This window comes from Rattus norvegicus, chromosome 1 (assembly GCF_021556685.1).
Source record: "Rattus norvegicus strain SHRSP/BbbUtx chromosome 1, alternate assembly SHRSP_T2T, whole genome shotgun sequence".
NCBI lineage: Eukaryota > Metazoa > Chordata > Mammalia > Rodentia > Muridae > Rattus > Rattus norvegicus.
This window is the reverse complement of record NC_141534.1, coordinates 196,140,376-196,163,153: the sequence shown is the minus strand read 5'-3', so window position 1 is coordinate 196,163,153 and position 22,778 is coordinate 196,140,376. Positions and strand designations below refer to the sequence as shown.

At 43.0% G+C, this 22,778-nt stretch overlaps 1 protein-coding gene across 9 annotated transcripts in view; it reads right to left on the bottom strand.

Annotated features, from left to right (window-relative positions):
- Positions 1–21,405, bottom strand: part of Inpp5f (inositol polyphosphate-5-phosphatase F) — a 79,792-nt gene extending 58,387 nt beyond the window's left edge. For 5 of the 9 annotated variants that reach the window (XM_087560150.1, XM_087560159.1, XM_087560164.1 and 2 more), the window contains exon 1: positions 21,019–21,338. In XM_087560150.1, the coding sequence (XP_087416276.1) occupies positions 21,019–21,115 (97 nt within the window). In that variant the 5' untranslated portion in view covers positions 21,116–21,338. 9 annotated transcript variants of the gene reach the window in all.
- Positions 21,406–22,778: the final 1,373 nt, after the last annotated feature.

The window sequence follows — 22,778 nt, the reverse complement described above, 5'->3', positions numbered from 1 at the left end:
GAAATTTTTCTGTCATTCACAGATAATTATATACAGTAATAGTTCAGTTTTGAAATTCATTTAGGTTTTGATTTTTTTTTCATTATGCATTAATTTCTTGAGTCAGGGCCTCCCTGTGCAGCCATGGCTAGCTGGGAGAATGGCTGGCCGTGAGAACTCAACGGTGACCCTCCAACTCCAGCCCCCATAACTGAGGCTGTTATTTCTTCCCTGTCTTTACTGTTACATTTTCACCAAAAAAATAAGTAAATAAATAAACAATAGATTTCTTAAGTTGATGGTGGCTATTTGGCAGTGCTAGGGGTGAACCCAGGGTTATAACACTAGGGTTTCATGCATGCTGGGCCATCCATACTCACCTCAACTTCATTGTTTTTATTGTAAGAATTAAAAACATTTTAAAGGTTCCTATACACACTAGAATTTCTAATATTTCTTGCTTTGATTGTTTTGTGTATCTGAAAGTGGGGACACAAGTGTGCCAAGGTGCATATGTGGAGGTCAGAAGTTAACTTGTGGGAGTCAGTTCTCTCCTTCCTCCATATGGGTTCCAGAGATCAAACTCAGGTTGCCAGGCTTCTGAGGAAAGTCCCTTTACCAACTGAGCCATCTTGCCAACCTTCATTTTCAATCTTGACATTATGAGGTTGACATTAGGAGGCCCAGCTTACAAGTGAAGAAAAAATGCTTAGAAAAATAACATAGTTGCTTGAGAAACCCAAAGAGGACGGGGACTTCACAGGAAGACCAACAGAGTCAACTATCTGGACCCTTGGAGACTCCCAGAGATTGAATCACCAACCAAAGAGTGAGCATGGGCTGGACCTGGGCCCCCTGCACATGTGCAGTAGACGAGCAGCTTGGTCTTCATGGGGACCCCCCAACCACTAGAATCTCTTTCTGAATCTGTGGCCTGCCTGTGGATCCCATTCTCCTAAATAGGCCACCTTGTCTGGCCTCAGTGGAAGAGGATGTGCCTAGTCCTGCAGTGACCTGACATGCTGAGAGGGGGAGGGAGGAATGGGGGAAATGTCTGTGTGAGGAGGTACTAGGAGACTGAGGGAGCTGATATTGGTATGTAAAGTGAATGAATAAATAAACTTAATAAAAAAAGAAAAAGAAAAAGAACACAGTCAAATCACCCACAAGACAGGAGTCAGGGCCCCAATCAAAAGAAGTATATAGTAAGGCTCACTCAAAAAACTTAAGTTAAGGGGCTGGAGAGATGGCTCAGCGGTTAAGAGCACCTGACTGCTCTTCCAGAGGTCCTGAGTTCAATTCCCAGCAACCACATGGTGGCTCACAACCATCTGTAAAGAGATCTGATGCCCTCTTCTGGTGTATCTGAAGACAGCTACAGTGTACTTATATATAATAAATGAATAAATCTTTAAAAAAAAAAAAACAAGTTAAAAACATTAAAAACAGGTCTAGTGGCACAAGCCTCAAGTAAATACAAGTCTTGAGCTAGGAGCAGTGGTGCACACCTGTAATCTCGGCTGTCATTCAGGATAGAGCAAGAGGATCTCGAGTTTCAGGCCACCCTGCTCTAATGGCAAGACTGTTTCTCAGAATAAACAAAACCAAAGAGGCCTGCCTGTCTGACTGGAGTTGTACACCTCGGCAACCTGCTTCAACACCTCCCCCAGAAACTAACAGAGCTACTGAAACAGGAAGTTTTAAATGTCGCGTGTGATTACAAAGTAACACTATGAAACGGAGGGGAAACTGGCCACTGAGGTAAGATTATTCTGTCTCATTTCCGGTTTCTGTCTGCATGTTAACTGCAGTGCCACACAGAACTACCTCCTCTTAAGTCTTTTTCAAGGGCTAGAGAGATGGGGGGTAAGAGCCAAGCTGATATGTCATATTCCCTCAAGCCCTGATGTTTTCTGATGTTCTTAGGGGACCCCTATTAAAGGGCCATTCAACCCCCAAAAGGAGTCATGACCTAAAGAGTTACAGTTATCAGTCCCAAGGATACTATGTGTGTACTTGGCCTGTGACAAACTTGAATTGTCCTGTACTCCCTTTGTGAAACACTGATTTCAACCCATCATATGAAAGTTTCCTCTTACTGTCTCCTTTCCTGCGAATTGTATATATATTGTACTACTTAATAAACTCGCCCGGATGATAAGACATAGCTTGTACCAGACCTCCTGGGCTTCAACTTTCCCATCTTCTCTATTTTCTGACCTCCTGGTCCTTTCTCTCAAGAACCTGTCACTGAAGAACAACCTCTTAATCCAGGTCAATGGTACAACTGTTAAGAGCACTTGCTACTCTTACAGAGGATGATCAGTTCCAGAACCCACAAGATGGCTGGAACGCCAATTCCAGGGCCTCAGACACCCTCTTCTGACTCCCACGGCACTGCACATTGGGTACACTTACATACATGCAAGCAAAAGACTTAGACACATAAAATATAAATACATTTTACAAAAAAAATTTAAAGAAATAAAATCATGACTTCATGATGGCAGAATTTTCCACTTAAGTATGCTCACATAAATATTTAAGTTTTTCCTATTACAAAAATACTGTGATAAATGATGAATTTATACAAATATTTTATCTCCATCCTTAATAGCTTTAAGATAGATTCCTAGGAATGAAATTAGTAGTCACAACACTTAAAAAATTAAGGCTCCCAAGTATTACCAAATTACTTCTATAAATGTTATATTAGATTTCTGCCAAAAGCATATTTAAAAGTTTATTTTAAAAATGACACATATATAATTTTCCTGCATACATATGCATATATATAAAATATATTTACATATACATGCAGGTAAGTTTTTTTTAAACACACACTCACACACACACACAGATATGGTCTTTCTATGTAGTCCTTGCTGTCCTGGAGCTTACTATGTAGCCTAGACTAGCCTGAACTCACAGAGATCCACCTGCCTCTGCTTCCCAAATACAAAACTTACCAGGATTTTTTTTTAGTCTCTTAATTTAATGGCATCCATTGCCTAGATTTAGGCTATTTTCTTTGTTGATAATAGTAAACATTTACCTATAAAAGTAGCTACTTTTCTTCTTCTACCATGTTTCTTCTTCAACGATTTTCTTGTTTCTGTCTTCTCCCTGCTTTGCCCTTCTTGTTTGTGTCTTTAATTTCTCTGTGAGACTAAAATAGGAAGTTCTGCTTGCAGTTAAGACTAGGTTCCTTTTGTCCTAGGTTTGTTTGGCCCATTTGATGGGATGTGCTTGATCACACGTGGGCAGGAGGTACGTGGGCAGAGAGTACACCAGGATGTATGCTCGTCCTTGACGGGAACTGATAGGAAATATGAATGATCGGTTTTGCCTTTTTAAGACCCTACAAATGTGACTTGTGGCCATTTTCTGGAAACCCAGAGGCGGATTTGATTAGAGTCAATCCTGGTGAGTATTTAATTAAAATTGGCTTTAAATTTAGTTTAAATTGTAAAGTGGTCTTATTCTCGACCAATGGGATTAACACTAGCAAATGTGAAGCCCTAGAATTCTATTTCTTGTTGACCTGTGAAGCCTTTGTGTACTTAAGACTTCAAATATTTGACTCATTTGCAGATATTGTGTTTTTATCTTTTATACAAATCTATCTTAAAGTTTAAAAAAGCATTCCTTACCTAGTTATCAATTATGGATTAACTGCTTTTATCTGTTACTTTTAAATGCTTTATTCCAACCTTTACTCAACAGTCAAGCCTATATCAGACATGCTAAGTTTCACATTTGCCAACACAGACGTTCCTGCAGAAGAAAGAGCACCAGCTTCCTCACCCCTGACACTCTGAGCTCCAGAGGTCCCAGCTCTACTAACCTTCGTGGAAAGGAAGAGGGACTACTGAGGATGTGTTCTGGAATCTGTCCCATTGTTAGGGAAATACACATCAAATTCTTGTAAGGACACAAGCTCAGAAGACACTGAGCTAAGGAAGCAGGGTGGGGGATTATCTTTCAAAGGTAGAGTGCTTGCCAGAGGTCCTGATAGAGGCAGGAGAGTCGACAAGGTGGTAAGAGTGGTTGCTGATAAATCATGAATGAGGTCTACAGTTTGGATCCCAGGACCTACATAACATTGGTGTCCAGCCGCCAATTGGGGGTGAAAGTGGAGACACAAGAATCTCTAGAATTTGCTGGTTCCCAGTCCACCTAAGCCTACCTAAGCAAACATAGCTCCGGGTTTAGGGAGAGACCCTGACTCAATAGAATAGATCAACCGAAAAAGAAGGCCATACCAAAGGCTCACTCCTGGTCTCTATATGTGCATAGATACATGCAGCCTCCCCCCACTCTCCTACTCCCTACACACGTGCACATACACTGTAGAAAAAGAATCTATTGATAAACATCATCTGTCAATAAGAAAGCTTATGGCCAAATGAGCTGAGATAGAAAATAGGAGGTGGGACATCCAGCAGGAATTGAAAGAATTCTGGGAAATAGTCAGAGGCGTGGGAGATTCACCACAAACACTGAGGAGACGGATGTAAACCAGTAAGTAGCTGAACTCAGGGTACAATAAATAGATTCACCCCAGGAACTCTGAGGAGACAGACAGCATGAGAAGACAAGAAGAGAAAACCAGCCACGTAGCTGAACCCAGTTAGAATAAAAGGGATGATAAGTTAAGGGCAAGTCAGACAACAAGCCGGAGCTTATGGCCTAGGCATTTATTAACAAATAATTAGTATCAGAGTTGTTATTTCTGGGAACTACATAGCCAGGAGGAAAAATTTTGTTTTGTTTTGTTTTTTAACAATAACACAGACACAAACAACAAATAAATTAATTAAAAATAAATATTTAAAACAACAGCAACAACAGTAGTAGTACCTAGGTAACACAAGAACAGCAGATTCGGTGGAAATTTGAACAGGACGGGGAGTAACCAAGGTCAGCTCAGGAGAGTCAAGTGAATAAGGGCAAGGAGCCTGCACTTCCTGGAGTCTATGGCAGGCAGACAATGACAGAAGTGAAACAAGATTATGACCAGGATTTTATTCAGTTGACACAATGAACGCTCACCCAAAAGTTAAATAGTGCTTGCGATTGGTTGAGGCCCACAGTAAGAAATACTGCTCAACCTTGACCTGGTGAACACATCAAATATGTAAGTGCCAAAGTACAGCTTCCTGAATGGCCTGGGAGCAGAGAAACCAGCTAGTCACTGCGAAGAGAAACAAGTGAGCTTGGGAGGCGGGTAGGCAGGGGGCTTGTGAGGCACCAAGTCCCCTGCAGAAACTAGACACAAGACATGCATGAGATGCACATACATACATATAGGCAAGACATTCATACGCAGAAAATAAACAATCTAAAAAGGTTTTTTTAAAAGACTGAAGAAGAGGTTGGGACAATTTAGTGGGTACAATGCTTACTATACAAACATGATGGCCTAAGCTCAGATTCCCCAACAACCATGTAAAATGCAGGACCCAGTGGCATACAGCTGTAACACCAGAGCTGGTCTAGGGAGTATAGCAAAGACAAGAGGATGACTGGGGTTTACTGACAGCCATTTATTTAGCTGTGCCGGGGGGAGGGGGACCTCAAAGGTAAAAAGGCAGAGAGCAATAGCAGACACCTGATCACCTCCTCTGGTCTCTACATTCACATACAACAATAAACACACACGCATACATGCATACACACATAATAGTAAACACACATACAACAGGAAGCACACACATACACACACATAAACACACACAGACACAGGACATAAATACACTCATATACTACACATTCTGAAAATAAACAAATATTAAACAAATGTACCACAAAGATTAATAGGAAAAGAAATGTAACACCTCAAAGGACACACTGGGAAGGACAGGGGAGAATAATGATTGTACACTGAAGACTATACTGAGGCTGGAGATCAGCTCAGTTGGAAGAATGCCTATCTAGCATGTACACGGCCCAGGGTCCATCCCCAGCACTGCATAAAGTAGGCAATCCTACATTACGGTAGCAGTGAGTTCAAGACTACCTCAGAAATTGAGGAGGTGGGGGGGGAGCAGGAGGAGGAGGAGGAGGAGACAGCAAAGGAGAGGAGACACACGGTGGCATCTGAAGCACAGCTGTAAGTTAACCTTGGAAAGGAAGGACTTTTTCCTCCAAGTCAGCAAAAAAGGGATGAAAGGCTAAATACAGAAACAGAGAAGCAAAGAGCACATCAAATGGCAGTAACTTAGTGAAATGGGACCCCAAGTCCCCTTCCTTCAGTGAGGGGAAGGACATGGCAGCAGGATGAGGTGGTCAGCACAGGGACAAAAATCAATAAATGTTCTGTGGCTTCCACACAGACACCAGCATTAAGTGTGAGTGCTCACGCGCTCTCTCTCTCTCTCTCTCTCTCTCTCTCTCTCTCTCTCTCTCGTTCTCTCTCTCTCTCTGTCTCTGTCTCTGTCTCTGTCTCTGTCTCTCTCCTAAAATAACCAAATATTAAAAAAAAAAGTATCACAATAGGAAAAGAGATCTAACACCTCAAAGGACACACTGGGAAGCTTATGTACATACATGTTTTAAGATTATTTTCATTATTTACGTATACATATGTGTATGTTCTATGCACAAGCATAATGGTGCCCACTGGGGCTAGAAGGTTGTAAGCCACCCAATGGGAATATTTGCCTAGTTTAACATTAATGTCAAAGAAACACATTAGGCATTATAAAGGATAAATATAAACACTGCTAATTCACTCATTACTTATACACCACACATCCTTGGAAACAAAGTCCAAATTCCTTAGAAAGGCTTTTAAGCTAAGTGGAGGAGGGAGGAGGCTTGATGATGCATGCCTTTAATTCCAGCACTCAGGAGGGAGAGATAAGGAGGTCTCTGTGAAATGCAAGCCAGCCTGGTCTACATAGTGAGTTTCAGGATGGCCAAGGCTACATAGAGAGAACCTGCCTCTCCCCCTCTCCCACACACACACCCAAAACTGTAAAAACTAATTAGAAGAAAGGCTATCCTGCCTGCCCTTCTCCACACTCAGCATCCTGGCCTGACGTCCCCTCCACCCCTCAGGCTGCTCCCCACCCTCTTCTGCCTGCTCTTCCTTCTACCCTCAGAATAAGGGTTAATGGGCTCAAGACACATCCCTCACTCCGCCCACCCTAAGAACTGATCATACTTTTTTGTAGCAAATCTCTACCTCAGCACCTCGCTTTAGTGAATTATTGACTTGGCTAACTCCTTGATCACACAGGAACTCATGAAAAACAGGAAACTCACAGAGACCTTTTAAGGTTCAGTTTTCTGTTCTCAGTGCATTATAGGTTCTGAGCTAGACAGGCCACTTCAAAATGGAAAGGAATTTACTAGTCAGATAAAATTTAAGTTACCACATAGGAAAGGCTCAAGAATTAAACTGACAAGAATTAAGTTCATGTGACCATCAAGACTGACAGGCATCAATCCTGACACCATACAGCGTCTGTCAACCACACCCAGCCAGTTAACCTCAGAACAGTTTCCCATTCTCAGCCCAAGGGGCTCTTTCTAACACATCTCCAACACCATAGGTTTCCTTTCCAAATACCCACTCCATGCCCTACTCTCATATTTGCCCGGGGTTTGGGGTCATTGTCATCATCCCAGCTGTCTGAGCCACAACCTACGAGCCATCTGAAAGGCCTTTGCCTCTCATCAGGACCTACTGGTTCTCTCCCCTGATGATCACTACACTTCTTTCATACCAGGCAGCCAGCCACACACGTGGGGAGAAAGCCTCAGGGACAGTGAGGAGAAGCACCAGGAAAAGCATGTTCCAGTTCTGATCAGCATCCAAAAGAGACAGAAAAAAAGGAAAAGGGAAAGTTGTATCTTTCTGTGTCAGGGGGCAGAAGGAGGATCTGCGGTACTGGGTGGGGCTAAGAAGGGAAAGTTATTTGGCCTGTCTCTATAGCACAGCTTAAGTGGGGGACCTACCTTCTAGGGCCGGTCCCTGTGATTGGTCTTTTATGTTTTGGGTAGCTTGGAATGCTAAGATCCAACACATTTCTTAACAAATAACAAGGGCTGAACGTACTGGATGCACAGAAGACTCTTAAACACTGTAAGTTCTGCTAGGCCAGATGGCAGAAAGTGGAGAGTTACAAGAACACAAAGATCAACTCAAGGCAGTAAACTCGGGAGCTGTCTTCCTCTAAGCAGGCTAGATTTGCAGTTGAGATAGGATGAGTCTGCAGACAACACACAAAGACAAGCTTGAAATCAGAGGCCCAGGCAACTCCTAGGAACGGACAAGGTGCCCTGGAGCTGACGCTAACATCTAGAAGCTGGACAGAGTCAAATACTGGCATGCAGCATAGCCACGGCTCACACGTGGTGCTCCAGGAAAGACCCTGGCTCCACTACAGCCCAGAGCCCTTTCAGCTTTGCTTTGCGAATGCTATCCAGCTTACAAGGTCTCCCTGAGGATAAATGAATCGGGTGATACTAGTAATAATGTCAGTAACGTTCAGCTCAAGTGGGGAAATGTGTACATATTTAAGACTTCAGGATCTCATAACCCAACAATTTGCCTGTACATTTTTATTTTAAGAACCTACAAAAGCTTTTAAAAAGTAGGTAGAAGGGTGGCACACATCTGTAATTCCAGCACTTGAGAGGCAGAGGCAGAAGATCCCAACAAGTTTAAGGCCAGTCTGGTCCATACACTGAGTTCCAGGATTACACAGCAAGTCTAAAAAAAAAAAGAGAGAGAGAGAGAGAGAGAGAATACATATATATATATATATATATATATATATATATATATATATATATATGTACACACACACATACACACACAATACATACACACACATACACACACATACATATTTAATATATATTAATGTTTTAAATTTAAGTTTTATAAGTTTTAAATCTTAGAGTTAGGCTATAATTCCTGAAGCCTTCCTTCTGCAGGTGATATTTTACGGAGATATCACTATGCCTGGATTTATCCCAGAATTCTATTTCCTCAGAATATGAAACATTGAGCTATAGTTCTGATGCAGGTTAAAACTGGACATCCAGTCTGACTGTCAGCAAACCAACAATGATCCAAATAGCAAATTGAGCATGACTGCCAGCCTCCTCCCTCTCCTCCGTGGGAGCATCTAGAAGCACAGCCTAAAAGGAGGAAGCTGTGTATGGGAGAGTCATGGACAATGGTGACATTAAATACAGACGTCAAAATAAATACTGGATCCCAAGTCTTAAAAAACCACTAAGGGATATGAATAGAATGTGCAGGGGGGCTTTCTGGTTTTTTGGGTCTCACTACGCTGATCTCAAACTCGGAGATGCGCCTGCTTCTGCCTCTGGGTGCTGGGATTAAAGATGTGCACACCATGTTTCCATGATGGGCTTTTGTGTTTGTTTTGTTTTTAATGGGGTACTGGAGAGTAAATCAAGGTCTTGAGCATGTTAGGCAAGTACTCTATCACTAAAATACATTCTAGGCCTAGGTTTTTATGATGTAGCTCTGACTTGCCTATTCTGCTATTTCTGACCTTAGGATATGTAATATAAATCTGATGTAGAAGCTAGGCATGGTGGCTCACACCTTTAATCCTAGCACTTAGGAAGCAGAGGCAGGTAGATCTCTAAGTTCAAGGCCAGCCCAGTCTACAGAGTGAGTTCCAGGACAACCAGGGCTATCTAATAAGACATTGCCCTCCCCCCCTCCAAGAAAGCATAGGTCTATCAGTAAAATTAATAATTGATGATGAGATGTAATCCAAGACTAAGCTAAAAAAGTCTTTAAATCCCAAGCATGTGCACTTAATTTCTCAAACCAATGGCTCAAGGGACAAGGAGACAGTGAGACCTGAACAGGTTCTGTAACTGACCAGGGAATGGAGGACTATTGGGCTTTGCAGAACTGCTGAACTTTACTGTATAGTACAGTATGAAATGGACAAAGCATGTGTGTGTGTGTGTGTGTGTGTGTGTGTGTGTGTGTGTGTGTGTGTGTATTTTCAGTAAAGCAAGTTAGCACTAGTGAACCCAATGTATAGGGAATGTGTGGAGGTGGCATTTGTCTGGGCACACGCAACACCTAAGGACTTGACAATGACAATTTTTTAAATGGCTATTCTGGGAACAGAAAGGATCATAATGGCAGAGAAAGTGGTCATGCCTTATGCTATTCCTCCACAGAGAACACCCATGTAACCGAACTGCTCCAACAGGTTTTAACCTGTCCTTCAGCTAGTATGCTAACTGGCAAATGAACTCAAAGAGAAACATTAAATTCACAAATAAGTTTTAAAGTTTAATATTGTCAATTATGTAATAAGAGCTATTATAAACTAACAAGTATAGCATTTTAGAAATAATGCCAAATTTTAATTCGTGAAATTATAAAGAACCACATAAAGTCTGTAATTGAAATAAGCCCAACTGTTTGACCACTAAGTCAACAGTTCCACTGGTTTCATGTCCATCTGGCAGTAGTACACAGCTTCTATTTTCATATGCCCTTCTCTTCCTGGTACACAAAAAACAAGTGATTAAGCACTGTGTGCCTGCAGAGAGCATGAGTCATTCATTCCAAGATCCCAGAGTGAGGGCACTCCCTCAAAGCAAGAGCCAGCCAGCATAGGTTTTACAGTTTAAAAGCAAGTTTCATCTGTGTCTTTAAAGAGGGGGCAGATAGTTTATGCATATCTAATCAGACCCCAGTTTCACTTCCTGCTAAAGACAAAGGCTATTATTGCTCTGACAATCACCGACACCAAAATCAAAAGGATGAAGAAAAGAGCTTTAGGATGAGGAACTGAAAGCCCCAATTGTTAGCATGTCATGCTTTAATCTCAGAATTTAATGAGGCTGGCAGACAGGATAAGTAATAATTTCATTCAGGTGCCAGCTTAAAGTTCAAAGTTTGATCCTCATTTCCTCAGTCTCCATAGTGGTTATTATGTCTCTACTAGGGCAGCAAGCTGAAGAATTCATCCAATTCAGAAGTTCAGACAACTGATTTCCCACAGTAAAACCAAGCTCAACCAGCGGCTATCAATCCAGGCTGCTCACTAACGTCATCTAAGTGATCTCCAGTACTGAGGTCTGGGCTCACCTAGCAGAGGTGGACCTACACTGGCCAAGGTGGGCCCCAGCATAAATATAATTTTTAAATTCCTCTAGGTGATTCTAACATAGAGGCAGGTTTAGAACTATCTTGCTAGGGCTGAAGAGATGCCTCAGTGGGGTTAAGAACACTCACTGCTCTTCTGAAGGTCCTGAGTTCAGTTTGAGCACCCACATGGCAGCTCACAACTGTCTAATGCTGTCTTCTGGTATGCAGATGTACATGAAGACAAAGTACTTATATACATAAAATACACAAATAAATAAATCATTAGAATTCTCTTGCCTAAGTGATTATAGCTCCCTGGGAAGACTCCATTTGAGTAGCTTAGTTTTACTCTTATCAGTCAGACTCAGGAATGACGCATGGGACACGTCATATATGAAAGTTGTAAAAATCCAATTGCACAGACATTACCTAATATGACTTGGCATAAAGGCTGGTCTAAGGTACCAAAAGGAAACATATCTAATAACAAGAGGTGGCACCTACTCAGTGGGCAGAGGGCTTGCCTAGCACCCACAAGGCCCAGTGCTACATACACCAAAGCAGGGGAAATACTCCTGTAACTCCAAGGTGTAGACAGGTTATCAAAAGCCAAAGGTATCCTTGGCTACATCGTTAGGTCAAGGCCAGTTGAAGGAGGGAGGGAGGACTCTGAGAGGAAAATCCAAACAGAGGGACACTACTATTTCCCTTTCCTCATTTTCAGACAGAGCTATTAAAAAATATGCGCAAAGCTAACTTCTAACACCAAATAGATGCAGCCTTTCTTTCAGCTGGTCTTCAGATAATTGCATTTTTTCCTAAAATCTTTATTTAAAAGTTAACTTACTCTTTCCTACCTTCTATGGTTGCTTGTATAGTATATACTGTGGGCCCTCACAAAAGCTACCTTCAAACCCATCATCATTGTCTTGGATTGGCTGTTTCACCTCAGATAAACAACTGTTTCCAGATTTTTAAAAAAAAACAAACAAAAAACAACAACACACCAGAGAGTGGGGAAGCAGAGGAAAAACGGTACTCCTTCTTACAGTCTGGCCAGTTACATCCTATTCTGTTCTATACGTCCCCTGTCTTCTCTGACACCCCGTTAGAATGAAGGAACTGTATATAAAAAGCAGTATTTCAGCTGGACTCAGTGGCACATGCCTTTGACCCAGCACTTGGAGGGCAGATTTCTGTAAGTCAAAGATAAGCCCGTCTACATAGGAAGTTTCAGGCCAGTCAGGGCTACATAAGAAAAACAAAAGTCAGAGCCTATCACAAGAAAAACAAACAAACAAAAAGTATTATTTTTGATTAAATAAAATCCCCACAGTTCATGGTACCTTCCAAAGGTCTTTTTACTTTTATAAGGTGATATGACCACTGGGAATTTACAGCTGAAGGAACTTCATAGAATTAAACCAAAGACCACCTTTCTTCTCATTTTATTAGGAAGACAACAGATTTTCCCAGGGGACAGGGTAGTAACTGCCTAGACCTCAAATCAAACCTCCAGATTCAAATTACTGAGCCAAGCATAGTGTTCTCAGCACTCCGTTCCCACTAGCCCTAGCACTGGGCAGGTAGAGGAAAGTGCTATCCTCTGGTACTCACTGAGTTCAAGGTCAGCTAGGCTGTATGAGACCGTCTCGAAGCAAAATGACACAGATCAAATCTTGCATATAACTTTGTGTTAAGGCTCTAAGCTAGTATCTGTCTCTAGAACCCCTGTGTGTCTCCTGTACCGGCCCACACATCCTGCTGGTCTGGTAGCAGTGTTATTCATCTTCCTACCTTGGCACAAACTGGGTAGACAGCCTTCAGTCAATATATGCTTCTGTTTAGTTTGAGACAGGTTCTCACATCACACAGACAAGCCTCAAGCCCCCTAGGTATCAGAGGATGACTTTGAATTCCTGATCTTCCTGCACCCCCACCTCCCAAATTCTAGGCTTTCAGGTCTGCACTACCATTTTCTACTGGGCTTCATGCAGTACTGAGGCAGCACCCCAGTTTAGTGCATGCGAGGCATGAATTCTGCAAACTGAGCTACATGCGTCTCCAGCCCCTAAGCAACACCTCTTTTTAAAGAGACTAAATGATGTCACAATGTAAGTAAGAAGACAAAAAATATATATAATGCTAAATTAAATGGGAGAGCGCTTCTTCAAGAAATGAGAGAACTTGAAAGTTACAAGGGGAATAAATGGCACAGCTCTGGAAATAAGTCCAAGAAGGTAGGCTAACACACCACCCACCATCCTCAGAAACTCTTCAGTGTGCCCAGACTGCCTAGGAAAGACAGGGGCCTTGGGCTCAGCATAGGAAGAAGAATCTTTGTATCTGGCATAAAAGTCATGTTTTATGATGCAAACCATCAGGAATCTTATGTGCGTACGCACAAACACACACACACACACACACACACACAAAGCTTAACATTACAGTACATTACAGTTAGTTGTTATAACTGTCTACTGAGATATGATGTTTTGGAAAGAATTAGATTCCATAAACAAATTAGAACATCTTGATGTATCTTACCACTGTTAAGGAAATGCAAGAGTAAATTTGAAAGAACCTGAAACTAAAATAAGTTTTGTAGTTTTGCTGCTTTTTTTTAGTATCTCACACATATGTGTATGTGTGTATAAAAGACATGGTCTCACTAAGTAACTCTAGCTGGCTGTCCTGGAATTCACAGAGATCTGCCTGCCTCTACCTCCCAAGTACCAGGATTAAAGGTGTGTGTATATATATGACATAATTGTTATATATGGTATAATTCTTTGAGAATTTAATAAAATGTATTTTGATCATATTCACCCTCCACTCCTCCCAACGCTCTGGTGTTTTTCAGACAGGGTTTCATATGGTTGAAGACAGCTTTGGAGTTTTAACCCACATGGTTCCCCCTCCCAAATTCCAGGTTTAAGGCATGTGAAAATAATTTAAGAGAAAGCATTCCAAGGGACCTAAAACCCACCTGTGTTTCTCAACTAGCTTTATTTACTGAGGAAAAAATATGACTGTTTTTCTTTTTTTTTTCTTTCAATGACTGGAAGCAGTTCCCTTAAGGGTCTCTCAGCATCTTGGAAATGAGTCAGCCGATAAGGCATGTAACTGAATTAGAGGCACTGCCAGTGTGTTCTGAGTTCTACAATGTTGGATGTTCAATGTTTAGCCTCACTTTTAAAACACTATTTATGGGGCTGGGGATTTAGCTCAGTGGTAGAGCGCTTACCTAGGAAGCACAAGGCCCTGGGTTCGGTCCCCAGCTCCGAAAAAAAAGAACCAAAAAAAAAAAAAAACCACTATTTATACATTATTACTTATGTTTTACCACCAGCTAGAAATAGAAACATCTCCCCCCTATTTTGATAAACAGACTTTGTTCAAGTGTTCTCAGTTCACTTATGGCCAGTGGACACACGATGACCACAACTGAGACAAGCTAACAAGTCATGATTTATCAAAGGCTCTGTGATATCACTGGTACCTCCCAGACTTGTATAAGCAAGGCTAGACTTTGAAGAGTCGTGTTTTACAACATTTGGACGGGAAAAGAGCAATCTATAAAAATAGATACACAGAGATAGCAACACAGTTTGTAAAGAGCTAACACACTTAAAGCCCCATAAAGCTACACCAAAATGAGAACATACTAAATCAACAGTACAGGTGAACTGGTTTGATTTTTCCAGTAGTCTAGTGTCTGTGTGCAAAGATATGAGCCTACTCCATCATAAAGTCCAAGGAACCTTTGTGGCAGAAGGGCCAGGGCCAGGGCCAGGGGAAAATAAAGTGTGTGTCCCACTTAATTTCATTTAAAAAGAAAACAGATCTACTGAACTTCACAACTTTCCAATGACTGAATAAAATGTCAATGAGAAATGAGCACAGGACCAGAGGCAATGTTGTAAAATGTGCTTGTCTCTATTTAATCCTCCCAACAAGCCCTTTGATGCTCAAACAGGGTGAACAGGGACAATAGTTACTTCCATACAACTCTGGAAGGTACCCTATGAGGGACATATACTGCAGTCTGGAGACAAGTGCATTGTACCTCCATTAGAGAGCTGTGCTAGCTGGGAGGCCCATGATGCCAGGCGTCCTGGAGAGCATAACACAGCCAGGTTCCTGAAGGACCACACTGAGGTCACCGAGGTCTGCCACCTGGCAGCTCTACCTTGTGTCAGTCTCTTCGCCCTTGCCACTCCTTCCTCAATGTCCTGGCTTGACGGTACTCTCCTAGGACCGAGTCGGAATACAAGTATCTAGGAATCAGGGATTAAAAACAAAAATTCCGGGGCTGGGGATTTAGCTCAGTGGTAGGGCGCTTACCTAGGAAGCGCAAGGTCCTGGGTTCGGTCCCCAGCTCCGAAAAAAAAGAACCAAAAAAAAAAAAAAATTCCTCCCATCCATAAAGGTGATAGCCTTAAAGATCTTTTCCTCCCCTTCCAACTCTGTCTCTGCTCTGTGTACTCTAAAAGGTTGCCCTGAAACTGGATCTAGGATCTTGCAAAGCCTCTTACAAGAGGTTTCAGGTTGCTCATCACCGGGGGAAACCGTTCCTATCCAGCACATATCAATGTCTACTCAAAGATCTGTCCCCACGATCTATCCCCTTCTTCTAATGCGGATGTTCTAAAAACCCAAGAGAAACCTGAAGAACTGATACTGGCTGGAAAGGCTGTTTATCAATCTATTACATAACATCATGGAGTTTCTTGTAGCTACATAAACTAATTCTGCAGGAAATGAGGTAAGGTAGGAACATGGACAAAAAACAAATGAGAAGCCCCCACTATCAGCCTGTAAAGCCTGTAATGACTTTTTTCCTTAATGTGCTGGCTTTGACGTGTGAGGGGCTTCTTATTTCTCTACAGGTTACAATATAGCGCTGTAGGTGCCCATGAAATATAAATCCTACAACTTTGTAGTCAACAAGGTAGAGAGGTTTATAAAACAACAACGTTAGCGCTGAAGAATGTGGCTTTGAAGGCATACACTGGACTAGAAACTCTTTCTCTTTCTCTAAGAATCTGGACAAATTATTCCTCTATGCTTCAACTTTCTCATCTGTAATAGTACACTAAACTATCCTCGGAGTTTTACTGTGGGAAAAAATAGAATTAGCTATACAGCAGTCCATCAGAACACAGGACCCAGACAATGCTCCACAGGTTAAGGCTGGTACTGTAGGCTGGTATTGTACGCTGGTATTCATCTTGGGTGAAGACACAGGAAGCTAATGTACAAACCTCTTCAGCCCAACGCCACCGGGATAGCACTATACCATATGTAGGGTAACAGAAAAAGTACAGAATGTAAAACTAGTGTTTTCTAAAAAGAAATTAAAGACTAGAGACAGTAGTAAAGCTGGTTACAACAGTAATAAAAAAAAATGATTAGGAAGCTAGGCATGGGGACTCATGCCTATAATCCTGGCACACAGGAAACTGAGGCAGAAGGATTGGGGGGAATTCAGAGTCAGCCTGAGCTAAATAAGAAAAAGTTTTAAAGGGATTGGGGATTTAGCTCAGTGGTAGAGCGCTTGCCTAGCAAGCGCAAGGCCCTGGGTTCGGTTCTCAGCTCTGAAAAAAAGAAAAGAAAAGAAAAAGCTTTAAAGTAAAATGGCAGGACATAAACTAGTAAACAAACTAAATACAGTTCCACACAATATATCTCAAGAGATACGGATTCCATGTAGATTTGAATTCCATAATAATCTCTCATCTTAAAGTTCAGTTAACTTGATGGTAAAAAATAATTTCAGGGGGCTGGGAATTTAGCTCAGTGGTAGAGCGCTTACCTAGGAAGCGCAAGGCCCTGGGTTCGGTCCCCAGCTCTGAAAAAAAGAACCAAAAAAAAAAAAAAAAAAAAAATTTCAGGCTGGCAAAATGGTAAAGGGGATTGGGTGAAGGGGACTGGGTGAAGGGGATTGGGTGAAGGGGACTGGGTGAAGGGGATTGGGTGAAGGGAACTTCTGCTAAGTCTGACAACCTGAACTTGATTCCTAGGATCCACACAGTGGAAGGACAAAATGGGCCCACAAGTTGTCCTCTGACCTCCACAAGTACAAAGCAACATGTATATACTCCTTTCCCCCTCAAATAAAAATACAAATTCAAACTGTAAGAAGAACAAGCAAACTTCATGTGGATTCTGATTAAAAAAAAGAAAAGGAAAATAAATGTCCACTAGTATTTATCATTTAAATTTTCACTTTGCTACATACAGACTACATGCTTATAAATGCTGTGTGTATGGCAGGTGATTTTAGATCCTCCATGGTCACTCAGTCTCAGAATAGAATGAGGTAACAGAAATAAATTACATAACACTGCCCCTTCACACAAAGCCGAAAGACTGCAAGTAATTCTAAAATGGGAAAGACTGCATAACTACTCCCCAAATTGATTGTATTATACTTTAATTTCTTAAACTACGATCCTCTTAAAAATATGTATTTATTTTTCAATTATCACACACAGTATTTTTTTATATATATTTTTTCAAGCAAAATGTGTTCCTGTTGCTTCCTCTCCTCCCTCATTCCCACATGCCCCTGGTCCTCCCTTCGCCTTCTCTTCATACCCACCATGTCCACCTCCCAGAACCTCTTTTCTATGTCGATCCACACATGTCACACTACCCTCCCCTTCTTCAACTCTTCTTCTTCCTTCTCCTGGTTTCCTATAATTCCATAAACTATAATTCTTAGTGTCTGACTCTCTTAGTGTCAGTTAAATTCTACTCTCTGGAGAGAACACCGCACTCAATCACTTTCCTGGGAGAGGTTAAAACAAGCTAGATACTTTTTTCTGGTGGCTCTTAACTTGCAATTGTGATAAGGATCTAAAAATAAATAAAAAGCAATGCATTATGAAAATACAGATTCCCACTACTGTTAGGAAAAGGAAAACAAAAATATTTGTACTATTTCAAAAAATGTAAACAGTATCAAAAACTAAGGGATCCATCACATACACATACAGAGGGAGAGGGAGGGGAGGAGGGAGAGAGAGGAGAAAAGAAGAGGAGAAAAAAGATGCTGCCGTATCAGAGGGAAAAAAATCCAAGTGTACGTTCCCACATTTCTCAATAAGAAATTTGGGAGATTTCCCACCCAATTAAATAGACCTTTTTTGTTTATTTTTTTTGAGACAAGAGTCTCTCTGATATGTAGCTCTGGCTGTCCCAAAATCTGATATGTAGATTAGGGTAGCCTCAAATTCACAAGAGACCTACCTGCCTCTGCCTCCTGAGTGCTGGGATTTGGGATGGTCACCACCACTCTTGCCTAAATAAATCCTTTACAGCTAGGTGTCATAGGTCACACCTGTAATCCCAAAAACCAGGAGAAAGCAGAGGCAAAAGTGTTGTTGAATTTGAGAGGAGCTACACAGTCAGTTTTAGGCTACATAGCAAGATGGGGGGAGGGAAGAAACATCAAAATGGGGACTAAAATAAATACTAAACCTAAGAAATCATCTCTTTATTTTTATACAGCAATAATTTAATTGTGGGGAAGTTTAAGAGTTATATTTAATTCGGGTTAACTCAATCACAAAGTCTGTTCTGTATTATAAACATTCATAACCCCAGAGACACCAAGAATAGCAAAGCAAGGCTTTGTGTTGAGGCCTGTGTCCACTGGAGAAGCACATAATATATAGACAGGGAGGGTAATAACTATAGTGTATACGAAGGACAGAAAGGTCAAGAAAGAAAATAAATGTGGCCAATAACTGCCCCATGGATGGGGGCTAGACTAGCCCAGGGCAGAGGGCCTTAAATGTGAATCTCACATGGTAAGCAGGCAGGGGGAGGACAGAAAGTAACAGGGGTTCCAATGGTTCCAATGACCTTAAATATCAGTATCACTTATTTCTCTGATGTCTCCAGGAAAAAGAAAACTTCCTGTTTCTGGCCATTCAGTAGCCACGTGTGAAAATCCCAACCCCAGTGGTTGGTTCTACAGCACCACTTGTGGTAAAAACAAAAACAAAAATTAAGTCAGTAGTCTCTTCAGCTGTTGAATAACCAAGGGGGAAAATAAAACTAAAGATTTTAACTCTGTCACTTCGAACAACAAAACACTCATCATCAAAAAGAAGAGAATGTTCAACAGAATAAAGAGAATTTGGAATAACTCTGTATAGGTAAAAAGACCTAATGAGCATTCAGATCGATTAAATATTATTACTAAGATAGCTGTGCTTAGGATCTTAAACATGGAATAGGTTAAACTAGTAACTACAGGGGACTTCATGTACTCAGCTTGAACATTCAAGGCTCACAATGGCCTTGTTAATTCTGAAATGTGAAGGCCTCTGCCTTCCTCTAGGCTCCTCCTATGTATGTGGATGATGGGATATGTGCATAACATAAACTGAACTGAGAAGTTATACCTAACTTTTTATAATGGGGAAAGGTCTTAAGTTTGCTTTCTGATATGAACTTTGGACAAACGAAAGGCAACCCAAACCTCATGGCTTGTTCCAGAAAAGGCCCTGGTTGAGGAAACTGACTTGCAGAAAAGTCCTGTCTGATGAGTTGATAAGGACTCCAAGTTCCATCCATTTATGTATTCCAGCCCCCAGGAATTTGGCTTGTGGGAATTTTACAGCCTAATTCTCCCTGCCTTAAACCTCACGAGGGTGGCAGTCTAGGTAAGTGGTCAAATGCTGATACAGAAGGAAACGGAAAAAAAAAAAAAAAACTAGCCAAAATTAGCCCACCTACATCATCTATCCCAAGGTCGCTGAGTCTTATTGTAGACACGGTAGTGCCTCCATTCTGAAAAGAGGAAATAAAATACAGCGGCAAGAAAATACAACCAGAGCCATATTTCTGGAGGAGAAAACAAGTTCTCCTTCATCGCTCTAGCAGTGTAACTTAGCAAGTCTCCCCGTAAGGACACAGTGGACTCTGCCGAAGAAAACTGTCCCCAAACCATTCTCCTACATGAGTGGTCCAACTCTACTCTCTGGGACCTTACACCTCTCTCCTCACCTGAAAAAGAAGATCCCAAGCCTACTCCTGCTAAGACACTAAAGGACTTGTCCTTGGAAACCATCCCATAAGAAGTAATAAGATGACCTGAAAAGTTCCCTTGAAGTTATTCTACTAGTCACTTAAGGAACACAGGATAACATCCAATGCGGTGGCTCTTCCAAGAGTTCCAGTCTCAGTTCACTTTTCCTAAAGTAAAAAGATCTTTGACTGATGAAGAAAAGGCACTGGTGAACTAAGTCGAAGCTACCCAGACTCCCCAGAGTGATAACTGGCCGCAGCAGTCTGAGAACCGGAGCTGCTGCTGCTGCTGCTGCTGCTGCTGCTGCTGCTGCTGCTGCTGCTGCTGCTGCTGCTGCTGCTGCTGCTGTTGAACCCAACTGCAAACAAAGTTTCCTAAAGCAAACTAGTGGCTGGAGACTTTGACCTCTCCTAACTGTGAGTGACATCCAACACAATTCCTTCTCGAAAATGGCAATTCAGACACTAGTTTTCGATCAACTGCTGTGAGGTAACCGTCCTGAAGTCACTCTTTAATAAGGGACTGGGAACAACCCAAGGATGTCAGCAAGAAGTGTCCCGCAGGCGGTTCCACTGAACTAATGGAATTGGAACCCAGAACTTACACACTGGACGGTGCGAAGACGCTGCAAGTGGGGGTCTGCGGGATCCCGCTCCCCAGGCACCGCATACTGGAGGTGCACTAAAAAGGGGGTGACCGGCCTTTCCCGCCTCACTTAGACAAGAGTGCGCGCCAAGGCGGCGGCCGCTCCCCTCAGGACCAGAGCTGACATCCCCAAGTCGTCCCACCCAGCCTCCGGATCCCAGCTCCGGAGAGGCCGGGCCGCGCCCCCCGCGCTCCAGCTGGCCAGTGCGCCCCACCCAGCCCGCGCAGCGCGCCTCACCCGGTCGGAGCTGCAGGCCGCCGTCGCGCCGGCTGCACCACAGGGCACGCTCGCCCTGCTGCAGGATGTAGTGGTCCTTGGCCTGAAAGAGCTCCATGCCGGCCCCACGCGCTCCGGGAGGCGGCGGTCCCCCGACCCAGGCACCGCAGCGGCCCGCCCAGGAGCGATGCAGGCGTCCTCCTCCACCGCGACCACAGAGCCCGTGCCTCGAGGAGACTCCGAGGAACCACCCCACGGAGGAACAGGGCGGGGAAGCACTAGGGGACCTGACCCGCCGGCCGAGAACACGGTCGGACAGCCCAGGCCCGGGAGGCCTTTCCCCCTCCCCCCACAACTCCTGTACCTAGGCTCCGCCCCTACTCTGAGTCTCCACCTCCTATAGTTCATCCTGGCTCCCCCTAGACTCCGCCTCCCCCCAGGTTCCTCCCAAGTTCCTCCCCGCGCCATGCAACTTTCCCTCCTATAGTTCCTCCCCTCTCCCTTAGGCTCCGCCCTTGTTCAGGCTCCGGCTCCGACTCCGCCTCTCTCGGTGGTTCTCCGAAAGCCCTCCTAGGCCCCGCCCTGGTCCCGCCTACGAGTTTCTGGCTCAGCCCTCTCCCAGTCGGTCTCAAGCCTCCGCCTCCCTTTCAACTCTCACCCAGCCTCTTACAGCTCCTCCCTCTCTGTTTATAGGTTCCACTCCTCTGCTTCTCCCACTCTCCGGCCTTTTTACCAGCTGCGACCTCAGGCAGACCCTGGGCCTGACTAAGTCTGGTTAGACTGGCTAGACGCCCTTTGTGCAGCCATTTCTGGATCTTTCCCTGGTGTGCAAGCCGGTCGTTCCTTCCTTCCATTAGCTTCTAGAAAGCCTGATCAAGTCCCCAAATCCATCTGACATTCCTTCCTTCCGGAGTACATTTCCCCCAGTCTAAGCAAAGACCAAATCAAGCTCAGAAGTGCAGCCAGGGCTGGCTCCAGGGTTCTATCCCAAGTTGGCCCTCTAATGAAAAGAGGCCACTCTGTTTTGGCATTTCCTACTAGAAGCTGGACACCAACAATCATTTAGTAAATGCACATCAGTGGAGATGCATACCAACAGAGTACACACTAGAGTTAGCAGGGCTAATGAGGAGAAAGTACAGGAAAGTCTGAGAAGCCAGCCTACAGGAAGTCAGTGCTAAGTAAAAGTGACGTCACTCAGAGACAGTACCATGGCCAGGTGGCAATCTGAACCAGAAAAGATTTGGGAGATAAACATATTTCCCAGTCTCTAGACCCCTCTTTGGGTCTATCTTGCTGTGTGATCTTGGAACAATTTTAGTCTGTAGTGGTTGAATTCATGACCTTTATTACACTCTTAGGCTCCCAATTCTGTATGTTAGTGACTCTTCTTCCTTTCCTGTCTTTCTTTAATGTCTGTAAAGCAATCTTTTTAAGAAGAGAAGAAGAGGCCTAAGTACTGGAGAGATGGCTAGGTGGGTCAAGAGTACTTTGCTACTTTTGCAGAGGACCTGGGTTCAGTTCCCAGCCCCTCCAAGGCAGCTCACAACCATCTGTGATTGGTCACCTCTTCTAACCTCTGTTCCTGTATGCATGTGGTGCACAGGTACATTTATATAAAGTAAACGGTTGTTGTCATCGTCGTTGTTGATCTTAAGAAGCCTAAAATACCACAAAGGATATAATAAGTTTAACCTTTTGCTCAAACAAAACTGAGAGGTCTCCAAAAAGAGGAAGGAGCTCTTATTACTAATCATTGCTAAGCCCATACTGATTTCATT